General features: G+C 46.2%; 1 protein-coding gene across 1 annotated transcript in view; it reads left to right on the top strand.

The window, feature by feature from the left end:
• The first annotated feature begins 5,762 nt into the window (after window positions 1-5,762).
• The window catches only part of CERS2 (ceramide synthase 2), a 61,399-nt gene continuing 45,183 nt past the window's right edge, over window positions 5,763-21,978 (top strand). The window contains exon 1 of the mRNA XM_032767958.2: window positions 5,763-5,891. Coding sequence (XP_032623849.1) covers window positions 5,797-5,891 — 95 coding nt within the window. The 5' untranslated portion in view covers window positions 5,763-5,796. The remainder of the gene's footprint in view (window positions 5,892-21,978) is intronic.

Genomic DNA, 21,978 nt, shown 5'->3' with positions numbered 1-21,978 from the left:
AAAGAGCCATGCTAGAGCAAGGTGGGGTTGAGGAGTGCCTCCCTGCCTTAGGGAACAGCCTGCTTTGTCTCTCTCTGGTTTTGGTTCTTGTGTGTTAAGATCTGGAGTTTAAGAAATAAAGTTATATTATGCTACAACCTTCCAGCAAGAGTATTGATGTTTTCATCTAACGTCTCATGCCCAAAGCAACAGACTCTCCTTCCTCCTTCCAATGTTGGGTAAAGGAAGTTGGCAGCTCATAGCTTGGTCAGAAGGACCGAAGCAGAATTCCTGTCCTCACGTTACAAGGAACTCTGTTTGTCTACTCCTCTTTGGATTCACTCCATAGCTACAGACACAAAACCCTGTCCGAGTGCCATCGGGAGCCATATTGGTGTCCCTTGCCAGCACCCTGTTGCCTCTTAAATCCAGACTCAAGGGCCATTTTTCAGAGAGCACCTACTACCCCCTGATAACAGGAGGTGCCTATGTCTGTGTGACGATGCGGTTCTAGCAGGACCCAACTGAGAGTGCCAATTCAGGACCAATTGCTCAAACAGGGCAGTCACAGCCCAAGGCTGGGGTTTTTCCACCTCTAAGGCAAACCAAACCAGCCAGACAAAAATGACTTTGGTTTCACCCCACTGGCTAATCATAAGTCACAGAAGCAATTTCCTTAGACACTCCAGTCTTCCAGTATCACCACCAGTGCCACCCGTTCTGGTGGGGATGAATGGTTATGAAAACCAACACCCCAGTAAAAGAAAAAGGTTCTCTCGATCCCAAAGGACCAAGCCCCAGACCCAGGTCAATATACACATCAGATCTTACCCACAAATCACGCTGTTGCCAATCCTTTAGAATCTAAAATCTAAAGGTTTATTCATAAAAGGAAAAAGATAGAGATGAGAGCTAGAATTGGTTAAATGGAATCAATTACATACAGTAATGGCAAAGTTCTTAGTTCAGGCTTGTAGCAGTGATGGAGTAAACTGCAGGTTTAAATCAAGTCTCTGGAGAACATCCCCACTGGGATGGGTCATCAGTCCCTTGTGCAGAGCTTCAGCTTGTAGCAAAGTCCCTCCAGAGGTAAGAAGCAGGATGAAGACAAAAGAGATGAGGCCTCCACCTTATATAGGCTTTTCCAGGTGTAAGGACACTTCTTTGTTCTTACTGTGGAAAGTTACAGCAAAATGGAGTTTGCAGTTACATGGGTCAGTTTCTGCACACCCCGCTGAGTCACAAGGCGTATCTGCCTCTTCTCAATGGGTCAATTGTGTAGCTAATGGTCCTTAATGGGCCATCAAGCAGGCTAAACAGAGCTGACACCAGCTTGTCTGGGATCTTTCCCAGTAACACAGCACAAGTTTGAAATATATACAGTATATAGCCAATATTCATAACTTCAACTACAAAAATGATACAGACATACAGACAGCATAATCATAACCAGTAACCCGTAACCTGGTCTTAGACATCTTATATGACCCCCTTTACATAGGATTTGGTGCCACTACAGGACCTTGGTTGCAACTCATGTTCTATATAGTCCCAGTTTATATCAATAACGTCACAGTCTGGTTTTCATTTGGCCAACGTCAGGTTTAATCTTGTAGCCAGGCAAGATTCTTAGTTTTTCACTACCAGGCAGGGCTACGCTGTCTACCTGACAGCTCCTTTGTGTTTAACACCAACACCCAGATTTCACAAGAGAACTCTGTTCCTTGGAAGGAGTTCATAAGAATATATTTTAGTTGGTTCCAGGCGGGGTTTGTCAGACCTGCCGCTGTAACAATGGGATAGGGCGTGTCCAATTGCTCTCCTGAGTTTACAAGTACAGATGATGTGCCTCAGTGTTTCTCCAGCCTCTGATACGCCAAAAAATAAGCCAAGCTGGGTTCTCACCCAAGCATCAGGCACTGTGGCGCCACGTTGTGCTTTGTGCCACTGGAGGCAAGCACCAAGAAAGCAGCATAGAGATTTCCCCCTCCCTATTTACAGGCACTGCAAAAGCCATAACAGACAGGGGCGGCTCCAGGCACCAGCACGCCAAGCACGTGCTTGGGGCAGCAAGCCACTGGGGGAGCTCTGCTGGTCGCCCCGAGGGCGGCATGCCTGTGGACGGTCCGCTGGTCCCGCGGCTTTGGTGGACCTCCCGCAGGCAAGCCGCCAAAGGCAGCCTGCCTGCCGTGCTTGGGGCGGCAAAATGCCTAGAGCCAACCCTGATAACAGAGATTCTCACTGGGTGCTCTCTGTACTGCCATTGGACATCCTGGGACACTGAGCGTGGGACTGCTGACTCTCAAGCTACGATGGCCCCCAGAGACTTTCCACTACATGCTTCCTCTTTGCGGTCTCTCTCACCTGCCACTCTTACATCATGTTGGTGAGATGCTCAGGCCCTGTGTCTCCTCCAGGCAATGTGACAGCACCTGCAGAGAAGAAGCTCAAAGGAGCAGACTCTAAAAAGCTAATGCATCTGGTGACACAGAGATGGAATCTGAAGATTAGAGTCCTTCCCATCAGCCAGACTGACTGACAGGACTTCCCCAGCAGCTCTTGCCAGCTCCAGAGGCAGAGTTAAGGTTGTGAGGCAGGGCTGGTGTGCACCTCAGTGTGCACCCAAGGAGCAGGATGGGGCGGGGATTCTGAGGGGGGCAGTCAGGGCAGGAAGTGGGTGGGGGTCGGATAGGGGGCAGGGCCAGGCTGTCTGGGGAAGCACAGCCTTCCCTACCCTAAAACTCATTCAGCAGTTTGAGGCTTGCAGGCAGCTATGTAACACAAAGAGCCAAGCTGTTATCTTTTCCCTTAGGGCTACCATCCCTTTCACTTCTCGAATGCCAAATTATAGTCTACATTTAATTTCAGTGCCATAGAGAGATTCACGTCAGGGGCGGGTAGCCTCATTCAAAATTAGTCACTTTAGATTAACAGTGATAGAGCCAAGAGAGCCATAGGGGAGGGATCACATGAGAAGAACAATATCCTACACCACCTACCTCCTTCCCAATCCTACCAAGGGAGACCCTACTCCGACGCTCCAGAGGGGTTAATTCAGTGGTTCTCAAACTTTTGTACTGGTGACCCCTTTCACATAGCAAACCTCTGAGTGTGACCCCCGCCTTATAAATTAAAAACACTTTTTTATATATTTAACATTATTATAAATGCTGGAGGCAAAGCAGGGTTTAAGGTGGAGGCTGACAGCTCACGATCCTCAGTAATAACCTTGTGACCCTCTGAGGGGTCCCGAAACCGCCCGTTTTGGAGACCCCTGGGTTAAATTAATTTAGCACCTGTGCCATTCATATGCATGTGCTATTTTGAGCTTTCAGTTTTCACAACATAGGCTCATCCCAGATTCTGGAAACAAGCTCAAATGCTCAGTTCGTGCAGTATGTAACATAAGCAATACTAAAGCAAAACCCAGCAGTAAACCGTCTCCAAGTTTGTGAGGGACCCCATGGAGCTAGTCTCTAGGAAACAGATCAGTTCATGGAGGTTCAAGTCGCATTATGGCTATTACCAGGATAGGTAAGGAAAGTGTCCTTTGCCTCTGTTTGTCAAGGGGTAGAGGATGGATGGCAGGGTAGAAAGGCTCACTTGAATCCATTACCTGATAGGTTCATCCCTCCTGGGGCAGCTTGGCATTAGCCACTCTTGTAGGATAGAATACGGGCTGGATGGACCTTTGGTTTGACCCAGTATGGCCATTCTTATGTTCTAACCTAAATGAACCAAAGTTTATGGAGACAGATATGAGTCAAGAGGCCAGCAGAGTATCAGAAATCTGGAAAAATCTGTGACTGGATGGGCTCAGGCATTTGGTCACAAGCTGAGGTGGTTCAAAAGTTTTGGATTTTTTTTAAGTAGAATTTTATTGTTTCTTTAAACAATCAAACACAGCAAGCAGCAAATATTGGCCACACACTTCTGAAACCCCAAAACATGTTCAGGTTTTGGCAGACTAATTTCAGCTTTTCAATTAAAAAAAAAACACAACAAATTTTGAGAAAGAAGCAGACATTGTCGTGGTTTTTTTCTGCTTTATAAAACCCTCTAGTTTTTGATCCCAAAAAGTTTGACAGAAAATATGTTCCAACCTTTAATGAGCTTAGGCCTTTAGCACTAGCTGATACTGAGAACAGTGATACCTCGTAAAGGCGACTTGACAAGAAGTTTTCTCAAACTGGGTTTGTGCCAAGATGTGGAAGGTTTTTAAATGTTTATTTCTCAGGGCCACCTGGCTGGGGAAGGAAGTGGGGAAATTTGCCCTGGGCTCCACAGGGGCCCCACGAGATATAGATTCTATAGTATTGTACTTTTTTATGGAAGGGGCCCCTGAAATTGCTTTGCCCCAGGCCCCTGAATCCTCTAGGTGGCCCTGCTATTGATCCTCATACTCCTCAACTCTCTATTATCCCTGTATCTATTGATCTTCATACTCCTCATCTCCTATTGATCCTATATCTATCGATCCTCGTACTCCTTCTCTCTATTGATCCCTGTATCTATCCATCCTCATCTTTCTATTAATCCTGTATCTATTGATCCTCATACACCTCATCTCTCTATTGAATCTCTGTATCTATTGATCTTCATACTCATCTCTCTATTGATCCCTGTATCTTATCGATCCTTCGTACTCCTCCTCTCCTCTATTGATCCTGTATCTATCCATCCTCATCTTCTATTATCCCTGTATCTGTTGATCCTCATACACCCACTCTCTTTGATCCTGTATCTATTGATCCTCGTACTCATCCTCTCTATTGATCCTATATCTATCCATCTATCTTCTTATCCTGTTCTATGATCCTCAACACCTATCTCTCTAGTTGATGCTCTGTATCTATTGATCTTCATACTCATCTCTCTACTGATCCCTGTACTATCGATCCTCATACACATCTCTCTATTGATCCTGTATCTATCGATCTCGTACTCCTCCTCTCTCTATTGATCCCTGTATCTATCCATCTCATCTTTCTTATTACCCTGTATCTGTTGAGCTCATACACCTCATCTTTCTGTTGATCCTGTATCTACTGATCTCATACTCCTCATCTTTCTATTAACCCTGTATCTATTGATCCCTCATACACCTCATCTCTCTATTGATCTCTGTATCTATTGATCTTCATACTCTCTCTCTACTGATCCCTGTATCATCAATCCTCGTACTCCTCCTCTCTCTATTGATCCCTGTATCTATCCATCCTCATCTTTCTATTATCCCTGTATCTGTTGAGCCTCATACACCTCATTCTCTCTATTGATCCCTGTATCTATTGATCCTCGTACTCCTCCTCTCTATTGATCCTGTATCTATCCATCCTCATCTTTCTATTAATCCTGTATCTATTGTCCTCATACACCTCATCTCTCTACTGATCCTGTATCTATCGATCCTCATACACCTTATCTCTCTACCGAGCCTGTATCTATAGATCTACTGACCCCCCCCGTCTCTGTCCAGCTATCGGCGCATCTTTCTCTGTCTCTATTGATCCTGTCTCCCGCTACTGGATTCATCAATCGATCCCTGTGATCAGTTGATCCCGCGTCTATCCATTTATCCCCCACCTCTTTCCCGCCTCAGCCTGCCCTCTCCGCCCCGCGAGCCCCCCCCCAGGAACGACGCCGCGCGGCTGCGACGGCCAGCAGGGTGGGGCGTGGCCTCTGGCCGGAGCCGCCCCGCCCCTCTGGCCCCGCCCTTGCCCCCCGGCGGCGGCTGAGGCCTCGCGCGCGCCATCGGCTTCTCCGCGGTCGACTGCCGGGACTGGACCAGGCTCTCGCGCGGGCGGCGGGCACGTCATGGGCAGGGCGCGCGTGGCCGCGGCGCCTGGAGGGGACGGGAGGGCGCAGGCGAGAGGCCGCAGGAGCCCGCTCCCCCTCCAGCTCTTCCACAGGTGAGGGCGAGGGTGAGTGTGTCGGGGGCGGGGGGCTCGCCGCCCCGGGCTTCGGGCTCGGCTCGGGCTCGGCTCGGGCTCGGCTCGCTCGCCGCCGGGCGGGGCGGGGTGGCAGCGGCGCCCTGAGGAGAAGCGATTTGCGGCTTTTGGCGAGTGTTGGCTGCAGGTGGGGTTCGCCAGGCGCTGCTCCCGCCCCCGCGAGAGGGAGAGGAAAACAACGCCCCCCTCTTCTGTTAAGGGGGGTGGGGTGGGAGCCCCCCTCGTCTCTGATAAGGGGGTGGGGTGGGGAGCCCCCCTCTCTCTGTTAAGGGGGGGTGGGGGAGTTCTCGATTTCTCCCTCTCTTTTGTGTGTGGAAGTAACTTTTAAAAAGGGAGGGGGGGTTTCTGCAGCGCTCCCCCCGGCCCCCTCCCTTGCCATGACTAACGGATTCAAACGGGCTTTGGTGCATTTCAGCCAGTGTCCTCCCCCCCCTGAAGAGTTTACAAGAAACTGATTCATTGGGGTGGGGAAGGGGGGTCATTTTGCAGTCGGTCCCTCTCTGCCTATTGCCTTTGATGGCGCCTGGGCTTGAAACGGTCAAAGAAAGCGTTAATTATCCCCCCCCCTCCTCCTTTATCTTTTCCACGCCCTGGTCTTCACTTTGGCAGGGTGGGTTTTGCAAAGTTTGTTTGCCAAGGGGGGAGGGGGGAGATCCATCGGCTCTCCCGTTTGCAAAAAGCAGAGAGGCTGGAAGCGTTTGCAAGGCAAAAGCTGGGAGTCTGGCGAGGTTACGTGGGCTGGCCGGCGCCACTTCTGAGCCTGCGGGGTGGGGAAGGCCTTTCACGCTCCCCTTAAGATGAGGGAATGCAACGGGCTGGGTGGATCATGCACGGAAAGTAAGTTGGAGGAGGGGCTGTTATCCCACTGTTGATAAAGTATCTCCCTTCCCTTCCCCCCCGCTTGGTGGGTAGTGCCTTATGGAGTTTGGACGATGCAGTTTGTGCAATATAATTATTTTCCAAGTATACTATCTTCTCTACCCCCACATACTTACTACATTTGGGGTACATGCTTTCTACGTATATAAAGATTTTATTCATTTGCTTCCATCTTTGGGGGGAGGAGAAGGAATCAGCCCTGCCCTGCCCTCAGTCTTGTTACTGTGGTGAGTTTGAGACCTTAATGTAACTAGGAAGGTTTGCAGAGAGCATGTTTTCCGAAGCCTCAATTACTGGAGTTTATCTTGTTTTGACTCTTCAGATGTTAAACAGCACATATCTCTGCCGAGTCTCTCTCTTTTTAATCTCCTGGGCTGCTGACTTCTCACTTCCTGAATTCTAGGAGCCATAATGTGACTTGCCAGTTAACGGATCTGAGTCAAAGCAGATTGTAGTCTGTGGAAAAGATTCCATATCATACATTAAGTTCTGGATAAATGTTCCTCTTCAGACACCCCATGTTTTGGAGGGATTGAATCAGAGAGGACGTGGACTTTTATGGGGCTTAAGGGGATGGAAAAATGCAAATTTAATAGCATCTGGGCTCCTAACTCTCCTGGGGTACTCTGAAAACCCCACTTTTATGTAGCTCAAGAAAGACCACACAGCAAGTTGGACGCCAGGGAAATTCCTGGCTCCCAACCCCATGCTTCATCTGTGAGTACATTCTAGCATTCAATAAAATAGGTTTCATTATGCAGAATCTGAGGCTGCCTTCCAAAATAAGATAGCCAGATCTCTGAGCTCTCTCTTAAACAGAACGAAAGACTCTGTTTGTAACGTTCATTGATTCAGCAATACAGGTTCTCAATTACCATATTTTTTGGGTAGGGGGGAGGGAGGAAAGGGAACAGGAGCCCACTGTGTCAGAAGCCTTGTTGACTCTGATTGTACGAAACGGGACAGTCAGAATCTGCAATAACTTTCCTTATGGCACAAGATCAGGAAATAATTTTAACAATCTAGGAATAACTTGCGAGGAAGGATGGCCCCGTAATCAGGACACTAATCTGTGACTTGGGAGATTGGCTTAATTCCCTGCCCTGCCGCAGACTTCCTCTGTACCCTTAGGCATGTCACTTAGGAAATCAATGGAAGTTAAAAGCCTAAATACATTTGAGCATCTGGGCCTTAGTTCATCTGTGCCTGAGGGTCCCCAACTGTAAAATGAGGGTCATCCTTCCTCACAGAGGGTTTGGGAGGATAAATGTGGTAAAGATTGTGAGGTCCTCAGATACTACAATAATGGGGGCCAGCTAAGGACCTTAAGGTAGAATGTCAAGTATCAGAGGGGTAGCCGTGTTAGTCTGGATCTGTAAAAAGCAACAGAAAGTCCTGTGGCACCTTATAGACTAACAGATGGATTGGAGCATAAGCTTTTGTGGGTGAATACCCACTGCGTCTGACGAAGTGAGTATTCACCCACGAAAGCTTATGCTCTAATACATCTGTGAGTCTATAAGGTAGAATGTGTAACCTGCTTGATGCTATAATGTAATTCTTGGGCACCTTTTAAAATTAGCCTACTCCGTACAGTAATAAGTCAGTGAATTTCTGGTCAAAGGAGGCATGTTGATAGCTGTGTTAAAGGGGGTAAGTTTCTACCTTTGAGATAAAGGTCTCGCCTCTAATCTTGTTTTAACCAGGGTCATCCTAGTTCTAGTTTATATTTGCTGAGGAGCCTGAATCTTTGGCCGTGTTCATGGTGGCTTCAGCTGACAACCCTGGTGCTGAGCAAACCAAAACACTTAAAAGCAAAAGTTTCTGATTCCAACTTCATCCCAAAACAACCCTTCTCTCCATTCCCATCTAGATGGATTAATTCAGCAAATTTATACAGCAAATCTTGCAAGGCTCTCAGTGGAAAATGGTACTTGATTTACTCTTTCCTCTGTCGTCATAACTGGAATTATAAATATTCCTCCTTAAAAAAATATAACAACTTGGCTGAGTGAGCAGAATCTTGTGGGGGCGCATGCAGCACCTGGCACTTTGCAGAGATAATTTAAAGAAGTGTTTTCTGCCACAGAGAGCTTTCAGTCTGAAGCAAATGTAGGATGTAGTATCATTACCACTTCTGTCTCTTGCTTGTGCTTTGACCTGATCTTTTGGTCTATGTTGAGCAGGTGGTTCTCTGCACCCATGTGGAACCACATTTTTGGGTTGGGATTTGCGTGGAGAGGTCAGATTGCAAGTTGGGGAGCTTTTGTGAGCTATTCCTGAACACCCAGTTAAGCCAAACATTGTTAATCCATGTATTTTCCCTCCCCCTTCCCTAGCTCTGTGATTTTGAAGTGCTGGACAATCCAAACTCAACTCCTTCAGGTTAATTATTCACATCAATGGAGAGTTTCATATGAGTTATCTATTTCTGAGTGTAGATTTCCCCTTTTTCCTCCCCCTCCCCAAATGGCTGGTGGGTTTTTTTTTTTGATGCTTCTGTTTTTGTGTGCCCAACTTGAAACACCTTGGGCCAGATCCTCAGCTGGTGTAAACTGTCATAGCTCCATTGTGGCTATGGCAGGTACTTGAGACTCTGAAATTCAACCTCCTTTTAGAGCGCTTTAAGTTTGGTCCCACAAAATGACTCATTGCTTTTGAAAATGGTGGCTTTGTTATTTTTAAGCCAGCAATAGCAAAGCAGAAGTTGCCCAGATGTAATGTGTTAACTGTGAAGACAAAAATACTCTATTCTCAATAAATCCCTGGCTGTCACTCAGAAATTATAGGATGTCAGATGGGTTGAAAGAATTTTAAGAAATATTGACCTGTCATCACTACTGCTCCATGTGTGTATGTTTACATAGGCTGGTCTGTTTCTCTTTTGTTTTTAGTTACTTTCACTTTCTGGTTCTCATGCCCCTTAGACAACTGTTTGTTTGGATTTTCTGAAGCCACCCAGAAATCCATTTGTGGGTTTTCAAAAGCACTCAAGGCCCTGATCGTATAAACCCTTATGCACAAACTAAACTTTTTACTGTTATGAATAGTCCCATGAATGTGTTTTTAAAAAAATATGAAATGAAATTGGGAGGCAAATTAACAGAACTCAACACTTAGATTTCAGAGTGCTTTGCAAAGGAGGTATCATTATACAGACAGGGAAACTGAGGCACACAGCTGGGTAGTGACTTGCCTGAATCACTCAGCAAATCAGTGGCATAGCCAGGAATAGAGCAGACTCCTGAGTCCCAGTCCAGTAACCTACCCAGTAGGCTGCACTGTTGGGTTCTGTTTATTTGCCTTCTGTGGTGTGTGTGGTATACTTCGTTTTTGTTTTGCCATTAGGGGTCATGTTTTCAAGCTTTTCTCTGCAACCACAAGGGCTAGAAGTGATAGAGTCTCATGTAACCTCCTGACTACAGGATCGGGGCTTTTTTAACAACAGTTATCACAAGACTCGTGATTCAAATGGCAAGAATAGGCAACACTTCTTTGCAAATAAATGATATTTCTCCCTTCTCACCTTCTGAAAGCCTTCTCCAAATAACTGAAAAACCATGTGTGTGTATTTTTATGTATGTATATTAAAAAAAAAAAAAAATTGAAATTGTGGAGGTAATGAAACAAACTCCACTGCTTAATCACTGCTCCATTGTAACCCCATCCTGATCTCTTATCTGTAAGGTTGTCTACTTAAATCAGGATGCCTTCAAGCGAGGGCAGAGGTGTTGGCATCTTAATACTGCAGAGCACATGAGATGCCTTCTGGTGCTGTATAACTAATAATGCCACTTTAAAAAAAACAAAAAATCCTGCTAACCCTAAATTTGGAGACTAATCTTATATTGATGATGTCCCTTTAACTCTGAGGAGCATCACTGCCAATGCTACAGATTTCCCTGGTTTTGGAGATCACAAGCACATAATCTCATTCATTCATTTTTTTTTAATTACAAAAAAAAGTCATGGAATTAGTTAAACAAAACCCAAACTACTTGAGTAAATTCCAAATGCAGCTGATAAGCTTTTTCATAGCCTGCAGCTGCATGTCTGCCTCTGTTAAGATCTCTGAATCCAGCTCTCTGCTCAGTTAGTTGCTTACATACTTTGACTGCCAAAAATCTCTCCTCTTAATGGTCTAGCTCATCAGCCAGTGAGCTGCACAGTTCTCCATCAGAGTGGCTTTGTGGTCTAGTGGGTAGGGCACCAACCTGAGACCTGGGAGACATTAGTTTTCTTCCCAGCTCTGCCACTGATGTCCTGTTTGCCTTTTCTGGGCCTCTCTTTTCCATTCCCATCCATTGTCTGTCTGCCTAGTTTTTGTTTGTTAGGCCCTGATCCTGCAAATGCTTCTTATCATGTGCCTAACGGTGACTCATGGAGGTAAAATTAAACGTGCGTAAGTGCTGGTAGGATCAGGGCTTTACACTGTAAAACAGGGATGATAATCAGTCCTTATCTGTCTGGTCTGTTTAGATTGGGGGCTCTTTACGGGCAGGGTGTGGTCCTCACACAGTCTGTGCAATGCCCAGTGTGACAGGACCTTGATCAAGGTCTCAATTTGCTGCTGTGACACACTGAAGCAACAATGAGGATGCTATTTTGGCAATGAGTTTATCAATCAGTTTACTCTTGATTAGCATCGGGTGGAGGGGCTTTTTTTGTAGACTAGTTTAGGTAGCCAGTCTAAGCATCTGAGTTCTATGGTTTTGTGCTTATGATCATGTGCTGATGTGAAGCAGTCATAATTCTCCTATTTTATGATTTGCATCATAACAGTCCCTAGAAGCCCCAACTAGATCAGGGCCCCATTGTGATCAGTACTATACGTAGAATCATAGGACTGGAAAGGACCTCGAGGTCTTTTAGTTCAGTCCCCTGTACTCAAGGCAGGACTCAGTATTATCTAGACCATCGCTGACAGGTGTTTGTCTAACCTGCTCTTAAAAATATCCAGTGATGGAGATTCCACAGCTTCCCTAGGCAGTTTATTCTAGTGCTTAACTACTCTGACAGGAAGTTTTTCCCTTGCTGCAATTTAAGTTCATTGCTTCTTGTCCTATCCTCAGAAGTTAAGAATAATTTTTTCTCTTTCCTCCTTCTAACAAACTTTTGTGTACTTAAACTGTTACCCCCCACCCTGCCGTCTTCTGCAGACTAAACACACACAAACTCTAAACCAACCCAACATGCCTCTAGTGTGACAAAGTCCTTGGCCTCAATTCCTTAGACAAAGGTGGGAGAAAAAAATAACTGTTAACCTTTAGAAGAGAAACTGAGGCACAGAGAGACCAAGTGATTTGGGCTGGGAATTGGACCTGGGTCTTTTGAGTTCCTGTCCGGTGCCTGAACCATTTGCTGCCCAAACTTTTGGAAATGTCTTATCAGCCAGGTGTGGTAGTGGGACAGTTGGAATGGACCAGAGCCGTATAATGGTTAGATTTTTATCTTTTAAAAACTCCTCAAGCCTTGAAGAAAAGCTCTAGTTCAGATGGGAATTAATTCGGGGCAGTTCTTGGGCTTGTGCTATTCAGGAGGCCAGACTAGATGATCACAATCTTATGAATCTATAACTGAAAAATGAGCTGAAGAACATATTAACTGACTTAACGATGCTGCTTTAGTCATCCCATCCCTGAAATGGACCGCAGCACTCGTTAATACTTGCACTCGCCTGAGCTAAAGGGATTGGCAGAAGTGTGATTGAGAGAGTTATTCCCCCCTCCCCATAGGCTCTTTCTTTAAATATTTTTTGTAAGTAGTTATTTTTGCAAAAATTCTGTTAGCAATCTAGTCATCTCACACACTTTTCATTAAAAACTAAAATACTTCTGATTAGCTGTATGGGTTAATAAACAACCAAGCAATAAGGAAGGAGGTGATCAAAAGTACCCCAGGGATGTAGGGACCCAAGTCATATTGACTTTGAATGACTCTTGTGCACCTAAAAATCCCTTTGATGCTTCTGGAAAATCTCCCTTTACATAGTTGTTAATACAGTGAGAGGCCCTGTGGCCTGGTAAGTAGGATACTGGACTGGGACTTGCAGCCCTGAATTCTATTTCCAACTCTGTCACTGGCCAGCTGGGGGTCTTTGGGCAAGTCACTTCCCGTCTCTGTGTCTGTTTCCCTGTGCGTTGAATGGGGAGACAGGGATACTGACCTCCTCTGTAAAGCACTTTGAGATCTAGAGATGAAGGAGTGATGTGTAGTGATTAGAGCCATTTGAGAGATGAGACTCCTGGGTTCTGTTTCAGTCACCAAGTTGGGTATGTGACATCAGACAGGTCACTTCCCCTTCTTGGTGAGAGGCAGCCCCTGTCCCAAAAAGCTTTTACTCTAACCCATCTATAAAGAGAAGATAATGCTCACCCACCTTCCTCTACTAAACCAGACCATAGCCTGTTGGGCGCAGCTGTGGGCTGGGTGCCAGGACCCCCTGAGTTCTAATCCTGGCTTGGCCACTGACTTCCTGGGTGACCTTGAACAAGTTGCTTCCCTGCTCTGTGCCTCAGTTTCTCCCATCTGTAAAATGGAGGTAATGGGATTTTTCTCCGGCACGAGGGAGTTGTGAGGCCAAATCAATGTTAAGCTCTTTGGCGGTAGGCAACCTATGGCACTAGTGCCAAAGGCGGCACACGAGCTGATTTTTCAGTGGTACTCACACTGCCCGGGTCTTGGCCACCGGTCTGGGGGGCTCTGCATTTTAATTTAATTTTAAATGAAGCTTTTTAAACATTTTAAAAACCTTATTTACTTTACATACAACAATAGTTTAGTTATATATTACAGAATTATAGAAAGGAGACCTTCTAAAAACATTAAAATGTATTACTGGCACGTGAAACCTTAAATTAGCATGACTAAATGAAGACTCGGCGCACCGCTTCTGAAAGGTTGCCAACCCCTGCTCTAATGCAAGGTGTTAGGGGAGTAGGGCTGTAGCATCATGGGGCACCTACCTGCCCTTTGTGCCGTTGACAGTCATCAAATCATAGAAATGCAGGGCTGGATGGGACCTCAGGAGGTCATTTGGTCCAGTCTCCTGTGCTGAGGCAGGCCAAGTAAGCCTACAGAATCCCTGACGTTAAAAATCTCTGATGACAGGGGTTCCACATCCCTATTGGTAACCTGTTCTAGTGCTTAACTATGCTAAGAGGGGGGAGGGATAGCTCAGTGGTTTGAGCATTGTCCTGCTAAACCCAGGGTTGTGAGTTCAATCCCTGAGGAGGCCATTTGGGGATTGGTCCTGCTTTGAGCAGGGGGTTGGACTAGATGATCTCCTGAGGTCCCTTCCAACCCTGATAATCTATGATAACAGTTGGGACATTTTCCCTCCATTACATCCCAGAAGGTCTCAGCTGACATATGTCAGCTTTGATCCACGCCAGCTACAGCCCTTGCTCCCACTTATTTTAGCAGCAGCATGGATTTCTTGCTCTTCTTTTCCCTCCTTCCAAATCTTCCTTACTTAGCAAAGCTTCAAGACTGAAGGGTGAGGAGACAGGCAAATAGAAACCAAATTCCTTGGGAGAAGTGTCACTCCCTCCCCCACAGTCTATTGAATCTTTAAGTAGACAAGCTAATATTAGCTCTGGCATGGGGTAGGGAAGACTGACCTGCTGGCTCAGGGAAATCAGGGGGCTTGGCGCACTCATCCCTTGTTTCACTGAAAGTAAAGTATTGATAGTGCCTCTGGCATCTTCACTGTACAGATTTCCCAAGGCTGGAGGATCATGCCAGTGGGGGTCTGTTCTTGGTTGTCATTCAAACCTGTAATTCTGGATGTCAAGATCCTTTCACGGGACAGCTCTACTCCTTTCCTCTTGCTCATCCTCTCTCTGCAGCCTGACGGATAGAGCCTCAGGAGACCTGGGTTCTGTTCGCAGCTTTGCGACGGGCCTGCTGGGTGACCTTGGACAAGTTGCTTCCCCTCCCTGTGCCTCTGTTATGACACTGATGTCATGTAATGAGACTGACCATTTGTGTAGAGTGCTGTGAGATCTCCAGATGAAAATCAGTAGGCAAGAGCTAGAGCGGTGTATGTACACAACCCTCTAGCTCTTATCTAGTGCTTTTCATCTGGAGAGCTAAAAACACTTTACAAATATATAACATTCCATTGGTGTTTAGAGGCTGCAACTGAGATGTGACCCCATCATGTTAGATGTGGTGCATTCACATAAGGTAAGTCTGCACTGTAATAAAAGACCTGCAGCTGGTAGTTGTTTGTTTGGGCTTGGGCTGGAGTCCAGGATCTGGGACCCACCCCTTACAGCGGGTTTTCCAAGCCCAGGGTTCAGCCCAAGCCAGAATGTCTACACTGCTATTTTTTAGCCTTGCAGCCCAAGCCCATGTTGACCTAGGTTCTGAGACTCTGGGTTTTTATTGCAGTGTAGATGAACCCTCTAGGGGATGGTGTCTGCTCCAAACAGCCAACCAACTAATGGACGTGAAGTGGGAGGAGAAATGGAGAGACTTGCCAAAGGTCAAGGCTGAGAATAGAACTCCTGACTCCCAGCCTGTGCTTCCTCCCTGTATGATGGTTCTAGTAAATCTGTATTAGTGCAATGGGTTACATACCCTACCTGCTCTGCATCTTGCACCTGAACTGGGATCTTATCCCTCCCCTCACTCTGGGTGCTACAGGATTACATCTCCCCTGGTTGCATTTTGACCTGTACTGTGGTAGCTCTTAGCCCGTAAGTGCCCTTTTGTTCCTCAGCTCAGAGATTATGGATTTAAGTGGGGAGAGGTCTTTGCACTGGCTTTTTGCAAGGGGAGGATCTAATTTTCAGAGATGCTGTGTCTCCGCAGCTCCCAGTGACTGCTGTAAATCAGGCTGCTGATTTAGGTGCCTCCTGTTAGGTCCCTGATTCTGGAAATCTCAACCCTGAACTGAGGAAAATCCAGACCCTGATCCTCAGCTCTGGTTTCAGTCATCCAATGTCATTTACTTAGTGAAACCCGAGAGTGCGGCCTGCTTGTATTAGTGCCTAATCCTGCTTTGTGGGATTGTTTTCCTCCTCCTTTGTGCTCCTGGTTCCTCTGCAGCAGGGGGTGGGTGGCCGGCATAGCTGTATACCCAGCACTGCCTTCCCTAGGAAGGCTCAAGCCTGGGAATTTATCATCTGTGAAAGTGAGGATATACTAATGTCTGCTCTATGCCTGGGTGACAAGTGCTACTGCTCTGCTAAACCTCAGCCAGCAGCACTCCTTGCTCTTCCAGCCCTGTCTACACACTCCCACGGCACTGCTGCTTCAATCCTAACTTGCAGCCTCTCCTGCCATTTCTGCCCTGAATTTCCCCACCCCTCAGCTCTGTCAATGTTGTAGAAGTGCATGTAACTACAGTGGCATCATAGAGTATTGGGCTGGCGGTACAAGATGGGAATTCTGCAACAAGTGGGAATATGGATGAATTGCCAAGAGGAGTACAAAGGAATAGCACAAGGATGTAGGGTCAAAATCAGAAAGGCTAAGGCACAAATAACAGGCAATAAGAGGTTATTTAAATACATTAGGAGCAAGAGAAAGGCGGATGAAAGCATAGATTCTCTACTTAGCAGGGAAGGAGAGCTAATAACGGACGATATCAAGAGGGCTGAGGTGTTTAATGTCTATTTTGCTTCAGTCTTCACTAGAAAGATATATTGTAATTGTAACCAGATAGTTAACACAATTAATGTTAGCAACAAGGGGGAGGGAACACAAGCCAAAATAAGGAAATAACAGGTTAAAGAGTATTTAGATAAGTTAGATCAGTGGTCCCCAAACTTTTCGTCTGGCGGGTGCCAGACGAAGGACCACTGCGGCGGTGGAGCACCTGCCGAAATGCTGCCGAAATTCGGGAGCGACGCCTCTCGATTACATCACTTGTTGGCGACAAGCAGTGTCATCAAGAGGCGTCCCCGCCGAAATGCCGCTGAAATTCAGCGGCATTTCAGCGGGTGCTCTCCCGGGGGCCAGGATGTGGGCACATTAAGATGCCCCCATGGTGCCTGCTGGCACTGCGTTGGGGACCGCTGAGTCAGATATATTCAAGGCAGCAGGGCCTGATAAAGTTCATAGTAGGGTATTTCAGGAACAGTCTCAGAGCCATTAGCAATTATCTTCCAGAACTCATGGAGTAGGGGTGAGGTGTGAATGGACTCAAGAAGGGAAAACAGAAAGGGAACAAAGAAGACCTGGGGAATTAGACAAGTCAGCCAAACTTGGATACCTGGAAAGATACTGGAACAAACTATTAATCAATTTGTAAGCACCTGGAGGATGGTGCATAGGGTGATGATTAATAGCCAACGTGGAATTGTCAAGAACAGATTAGGGTCACTGGCCTAGTAGATAGGGGAGAAGCAGTAGATGTGATGTATCTTGATTTTTAGTAAGGCTTTTGACACAGGCCTTCATGACAGTCTCAATAGCAAACTAGGGAAATGTGATCTAGATGAAATGACTATAAGGTGCATTTTGTAAGTGGCAAAATGATTCCTCTAACAAACAAAAACATGAGGCCTATTGCCTGTTTAAAACCAAAGTCCAAAGGTGGCTACGTGACATCAAAGACAAGTGGTGACAAGAGAAGGCCTCTGAGATCTAGGGTTTCGTAGACTAGGATGACATGAGAAGCTTCTTTCAAGCAACGGAAGCTATATATGGGCCAAGCTCCAAAGGCCCAATCCCCTTACATTCTCAGGATGGCTTCACCCTTCTCTAGGACAATGCAGCCATTAAACAACTCTGGAAGGAGCACTTTGAGAGCCTACTAAACCGCGAATCCACGGTCTCTGAAGACACCATCGAGTTTATTCCACAACGCTCAGCAATGGGAACACCTTGCTGATCCCCCATCTTTCGGAGGAAGTCTGGCATGCCATCACCCAGACAAAAAATCACAAGGCACCAGGCCCAGACAGCATCGCAGCTGAAGTTTTTAAAGCTGGTGAAACAATGCTCCAACACAAACTTTGCTAACTCCTTGACAAAATCTGGACCTGCAAAGAAATTCCACCTGACTTTAAGAATGCCAGCATCGTTACAATATTCAAGAAAGGGGACATATCTTTGTGTGGGAAATACAGCAGTATTGCTCTCCTCTCAATTACCGGAAGATTCTTGCCCAGATCCTACTAACCTTTCTCCTTCCCCTTGCTGAGGAATTCCTCCCCGAATCACAGTGTGGCTTCAGGCCATCCTGAGCCACAACTGACATGATCTTCGTGGCACGACAGATTCAAGAGAAGTGCAGAGAGCAACACCAGGAACTGTTTATGGCATTCATCGACCTAACCAGGCCTTTTACTCTATCAGTCATGATGCCCTATGGATGGTGCCATGTAGGTTTCGGCCACAGAAATCATTTCAATCAACAGACTACTCCATGATGAGATGACTGCCACCATTTTGTGCAACAGCTCAGAGTCCGAACCATTTGCACCGTGTCAAGCAGGGCTGTGTCATTGCTCGTCTCTATTTATCTTGCTGTGATCCTGATTCTCATTTGTGACCGTCTTCATGACAGAATCTGGATTGAGTATCATATGGATGGCTAACTCCTCAATCTTTGATGTCTTCAAAAAAAATCTAAAATCACAAAAATTGGCATCTCTGACTTTCAGTATGTAGATGACTGTGTCATTCTTGAACACACAAAGGCCGACCGGCAAAGCACCCTAAATCTTTTTGCAGATTCCTGTCACAGTCTGCGTCTGTTTCTCAGTGTTGGGAAAACCAAGGTACTCTACCAGCTCTTACCTGCACAAACTACTCTTTATACTCCACAAATCACCATCAGCAGAGAAACCCTAGAAAATAGGGACTATTTGCCGTACCTTGGCAGCCACCTCTTCCAAACAGCCAGCATTGACACAGACACTGAATAAAAGATCCGCTGTGCCAGTACATCTTTTGGAAGACTACTCAAATGAGTCTTCGGTGTAGGGATCAAGGTACCAAGATCTCGGTGTACAAGGCAGTTGTCACCCCCACCCTTCTCTGTGGATTTGAGACCTGGGTAACCTACAGATGACATCTCAAGGGGCTGGAGTGGTTCCAGCAACTCTGCCTCAGGAGGATTCTCAGCATCAGCGGGGAAGACCAACGCACTAACATCAGCATCCTCTCTGCAGCCAACATCAGCAGTCTAGAAGCATAGGTCATGAAATACCAACTTCGCTGGGCTGGCCACAGTGTATGTATGCCTGACGCTTGCCTCCCGAAGCAAGTACTCCTCTCTCAGTTAAGTCAGGGAAGAAGGGCTTGCGGAGGGCAGCGGATGAATTTCAAAGATCTACTGAAAGTACATCTTAAAAAGTGGGGCATCAACCCAACAAACTGGGAGGATTTGGCATGGAACAGAACACAGGGATGCCACAGATCACTTTGAGGAGAACAGACGTGCTCATGAGACAGAGAAGCAACAAAGGAGGAAAGAAAGGGCACAACACTCCAGCCAACGACTGTCTCCTCCAAGACAAAATAGGAAATAGCTGCCAAGGTGACAGTATTGCTGACAGGTATCTGGGGGTTATAGTGGATCACAAATTGAATCTGAAACAATGATACAATACGATTTTGAAAAAGGCCAATATCATTCTGGTGTGTGTTAATGGGAATGTTGTGTGTAAGACATGGGAGGTAATTGTCCTGCTCTGTTTAGTACTGGTAATGCCTCAGTTGGGGGACTGTGTCCACTTCTGGGTGCCACACTTCAGGCAAGATATGGACAAACTGGAGAGAGTCCACAGGGAAAGCAACAAAATATCAGGTTTAGAAAACCTGATCTATGAGGAAAGGGTAAAAAAAAAAAAAAAAGAAAAAATTGGGCATGTTCAGTTGTGAGACAAAGACGATCAAAGAGGGACTTGATAACTGTCTTCAAATATGGTAAGGGCTGTGCTCAGTTGTTCTCCATATCCACTGTGGGTTGGACAGAAAGTAATGGATTTAATCTGCAGCAATGGAGATTTAGGTTAGATAATAGGAAAATCTTTCCAACTATAAGGTTAGTTAAATGCCGGAATAGGCTTCCAAAGGATGGTGGTGGAATGCCCGTGGCTGCAGGTTTTGAAGAGCAGGTTAAAAAAAACGCCTGCCAGAAATGGTCTAGGTATTCTTGGTCCTGCCTCTGTGCAGGGGGCTGAACTAGATGACCTCTCGAGATCCCTTCCAGGCCGAATTTTCTATAATTTTATGGCTCCAGTGTCAGGAGTAGCTACTCAAGTTACCAAGAGGCAGACTGTTGTAGCATCCAGAGCTCAGACCTGGGAGCTGGGATGTCCTGAGTTACCTCTATGTCTTTGAGCAAGACTCTTCCACTTTATGTACCTCAGTTTTCCTAGCTATAAAACTGGAACTAATGCGTATCTCAGTGGAGAGGGACTGGGGCTTCATGGTTGAACCTTGGCTTGGTGATGCCAGTGTGAATAAGCATTAAGCATTAGTTTCATTTGGCATCCCTCAAGGAGGTGAGTGCATGCGGTGTAGACAGTGTAGACAAATACCTGCTCTACATTGCAGATATCGGGCACTGGGATAGCTGCACTAATGCAGACCCCTAATGTGTACATGGGTTACACCATGCAGCACAGTTTCCGTCAGTGCTGTTAACCTGGTACAAATGGTGTCTACGGTGGGGAATTTGCAGCAGTAGCAACCATGCTGGGAAGTGAATCCCCAGTTGACCAGGCCAGAGATTCCTGAAAGCGGTCAGTCGATTCCTTCAGAGGGGATACCAGAGCACTGGTTGCCAATCCCCTAAGCAAACACAGAGGAAGGATTGTCTGGGACTGAAGGCGCTGGGCTGGGACTCATGAGATTTGGGTTTCGATTCCCAGCTCAACCACCAACTCCTTGTATGACCTTGTTTGGGCAAGTTAAATGATCTCTCTGGGCCTTGGGTTCCCATCTTTAAAATGGAGATCCTTTCTCCCACCCATCTCTGGCCGCACATTTGTGCAGCACCTGACACCTGAGCTGGGACGTCTAGGTGCCGCCATAACACACAATAAAGTTCATAGACTTTAAGGTCAGAAGGGACCATTATGATCATCTAGTCTGACCTCCCGCACAATGCAGGCTACAGAATCTCACCCATCCACTTCTATAACAAACCCCTAACCTATGTCTGAGTTATTGAAGTCCCCGGATTGCAGTTTGAAGACCTCAAGCTGCAGAGAATCCTCCAGCAACTGACCTGTGCCCCGTGCTGCAGAGGAAGGCGAAAAACCTCCAGGGCCTCTGCCAATCTGCCCTGGAGGAAAATTCCTTCCTGACCCCAAATATGGTGATCAGTTAAACCCTGAGCATGTGGGCAAGACTCACCAGCCAGCACCCAGGAAAGAATTCTCTGTAGTAACTCAATCCCAAGCATCTAACATCCCATCACAGATCCACGGGCAATGACTGACACAGCGAATAATCAAATATCAATTGCCACATTTTGCAAATTGGCGCTATCCATCATACCACCCCTCCATAATTTATTAAGCTTAGCTTCTTAAAGCCAGATATTCTTTTGCCCCCATACTCCCTTGGAAGGCTGTTCCAGAACTTCAACTCCTCTAAATGTTAGAAACCATTCATCTAATTTTCAAGTCTAAACTCCAGTTTATGTCCATCTTGTTTTGTGTCCACCATTGGTACTAAGCTTAAACATTCTGTCCTCTCCGTAATATGTACTTCTTGATACTATTTAAAGAGCAAGCAATATCCCCTCAATCTTCTTTTGGTTAGGCTACAAGCCAAAAGCCTCTTTCAGTCTTCTATTCCTAAGACAGGTTTTCCATTCCTCGGATCATTCCGTAGCCTGTCTCTGAACCTGTTCCAGTTTGAATTCATCCTTCTTAAACATGGGAGACCAGAACTGCACACAGTATTCCACATGAGGTCTCACCAGCGCCTTATATAACGGTACTAACACCTCCTTATCTTTGCTGGAAATACCTCACCTGATGCATCCTAAAACCGCATTAGCTTTTTTGATGGCCATATCACATTGGCGGCTCATAGTCATCCTGTGCACTGTTGTGTGTATTTAAAGGTTATCGTGCAGTTCAGGGTATTGTCACAGCAGGGGAGATGAGTGGAATCCACTCCACACACTCATTGCTGATGGGTAGATTGGAATTGCTTTAGGGCAGTGACTTGTTCTGTTCTTTGTACAGCG

This window comes from Chelonoidis abingdonii, chromosome 11 (genome assembly GCF_003597395.2).
Source record: "Chelonoidis abingdonii isolate Lonesome George chromosome 11, CheloAbing_2.0, whole genome shotgun sequence".
In the NCBI taxonomy this organism is placed as follows: Eukaryota; Metazoa; Chordata; order Testudines; family Testudinidae; genus Chelonoidis; species Chelonoidis abingdonii.
This window is presented reverse-complemented; position numbering and strand designations above follow the sequence as displayed.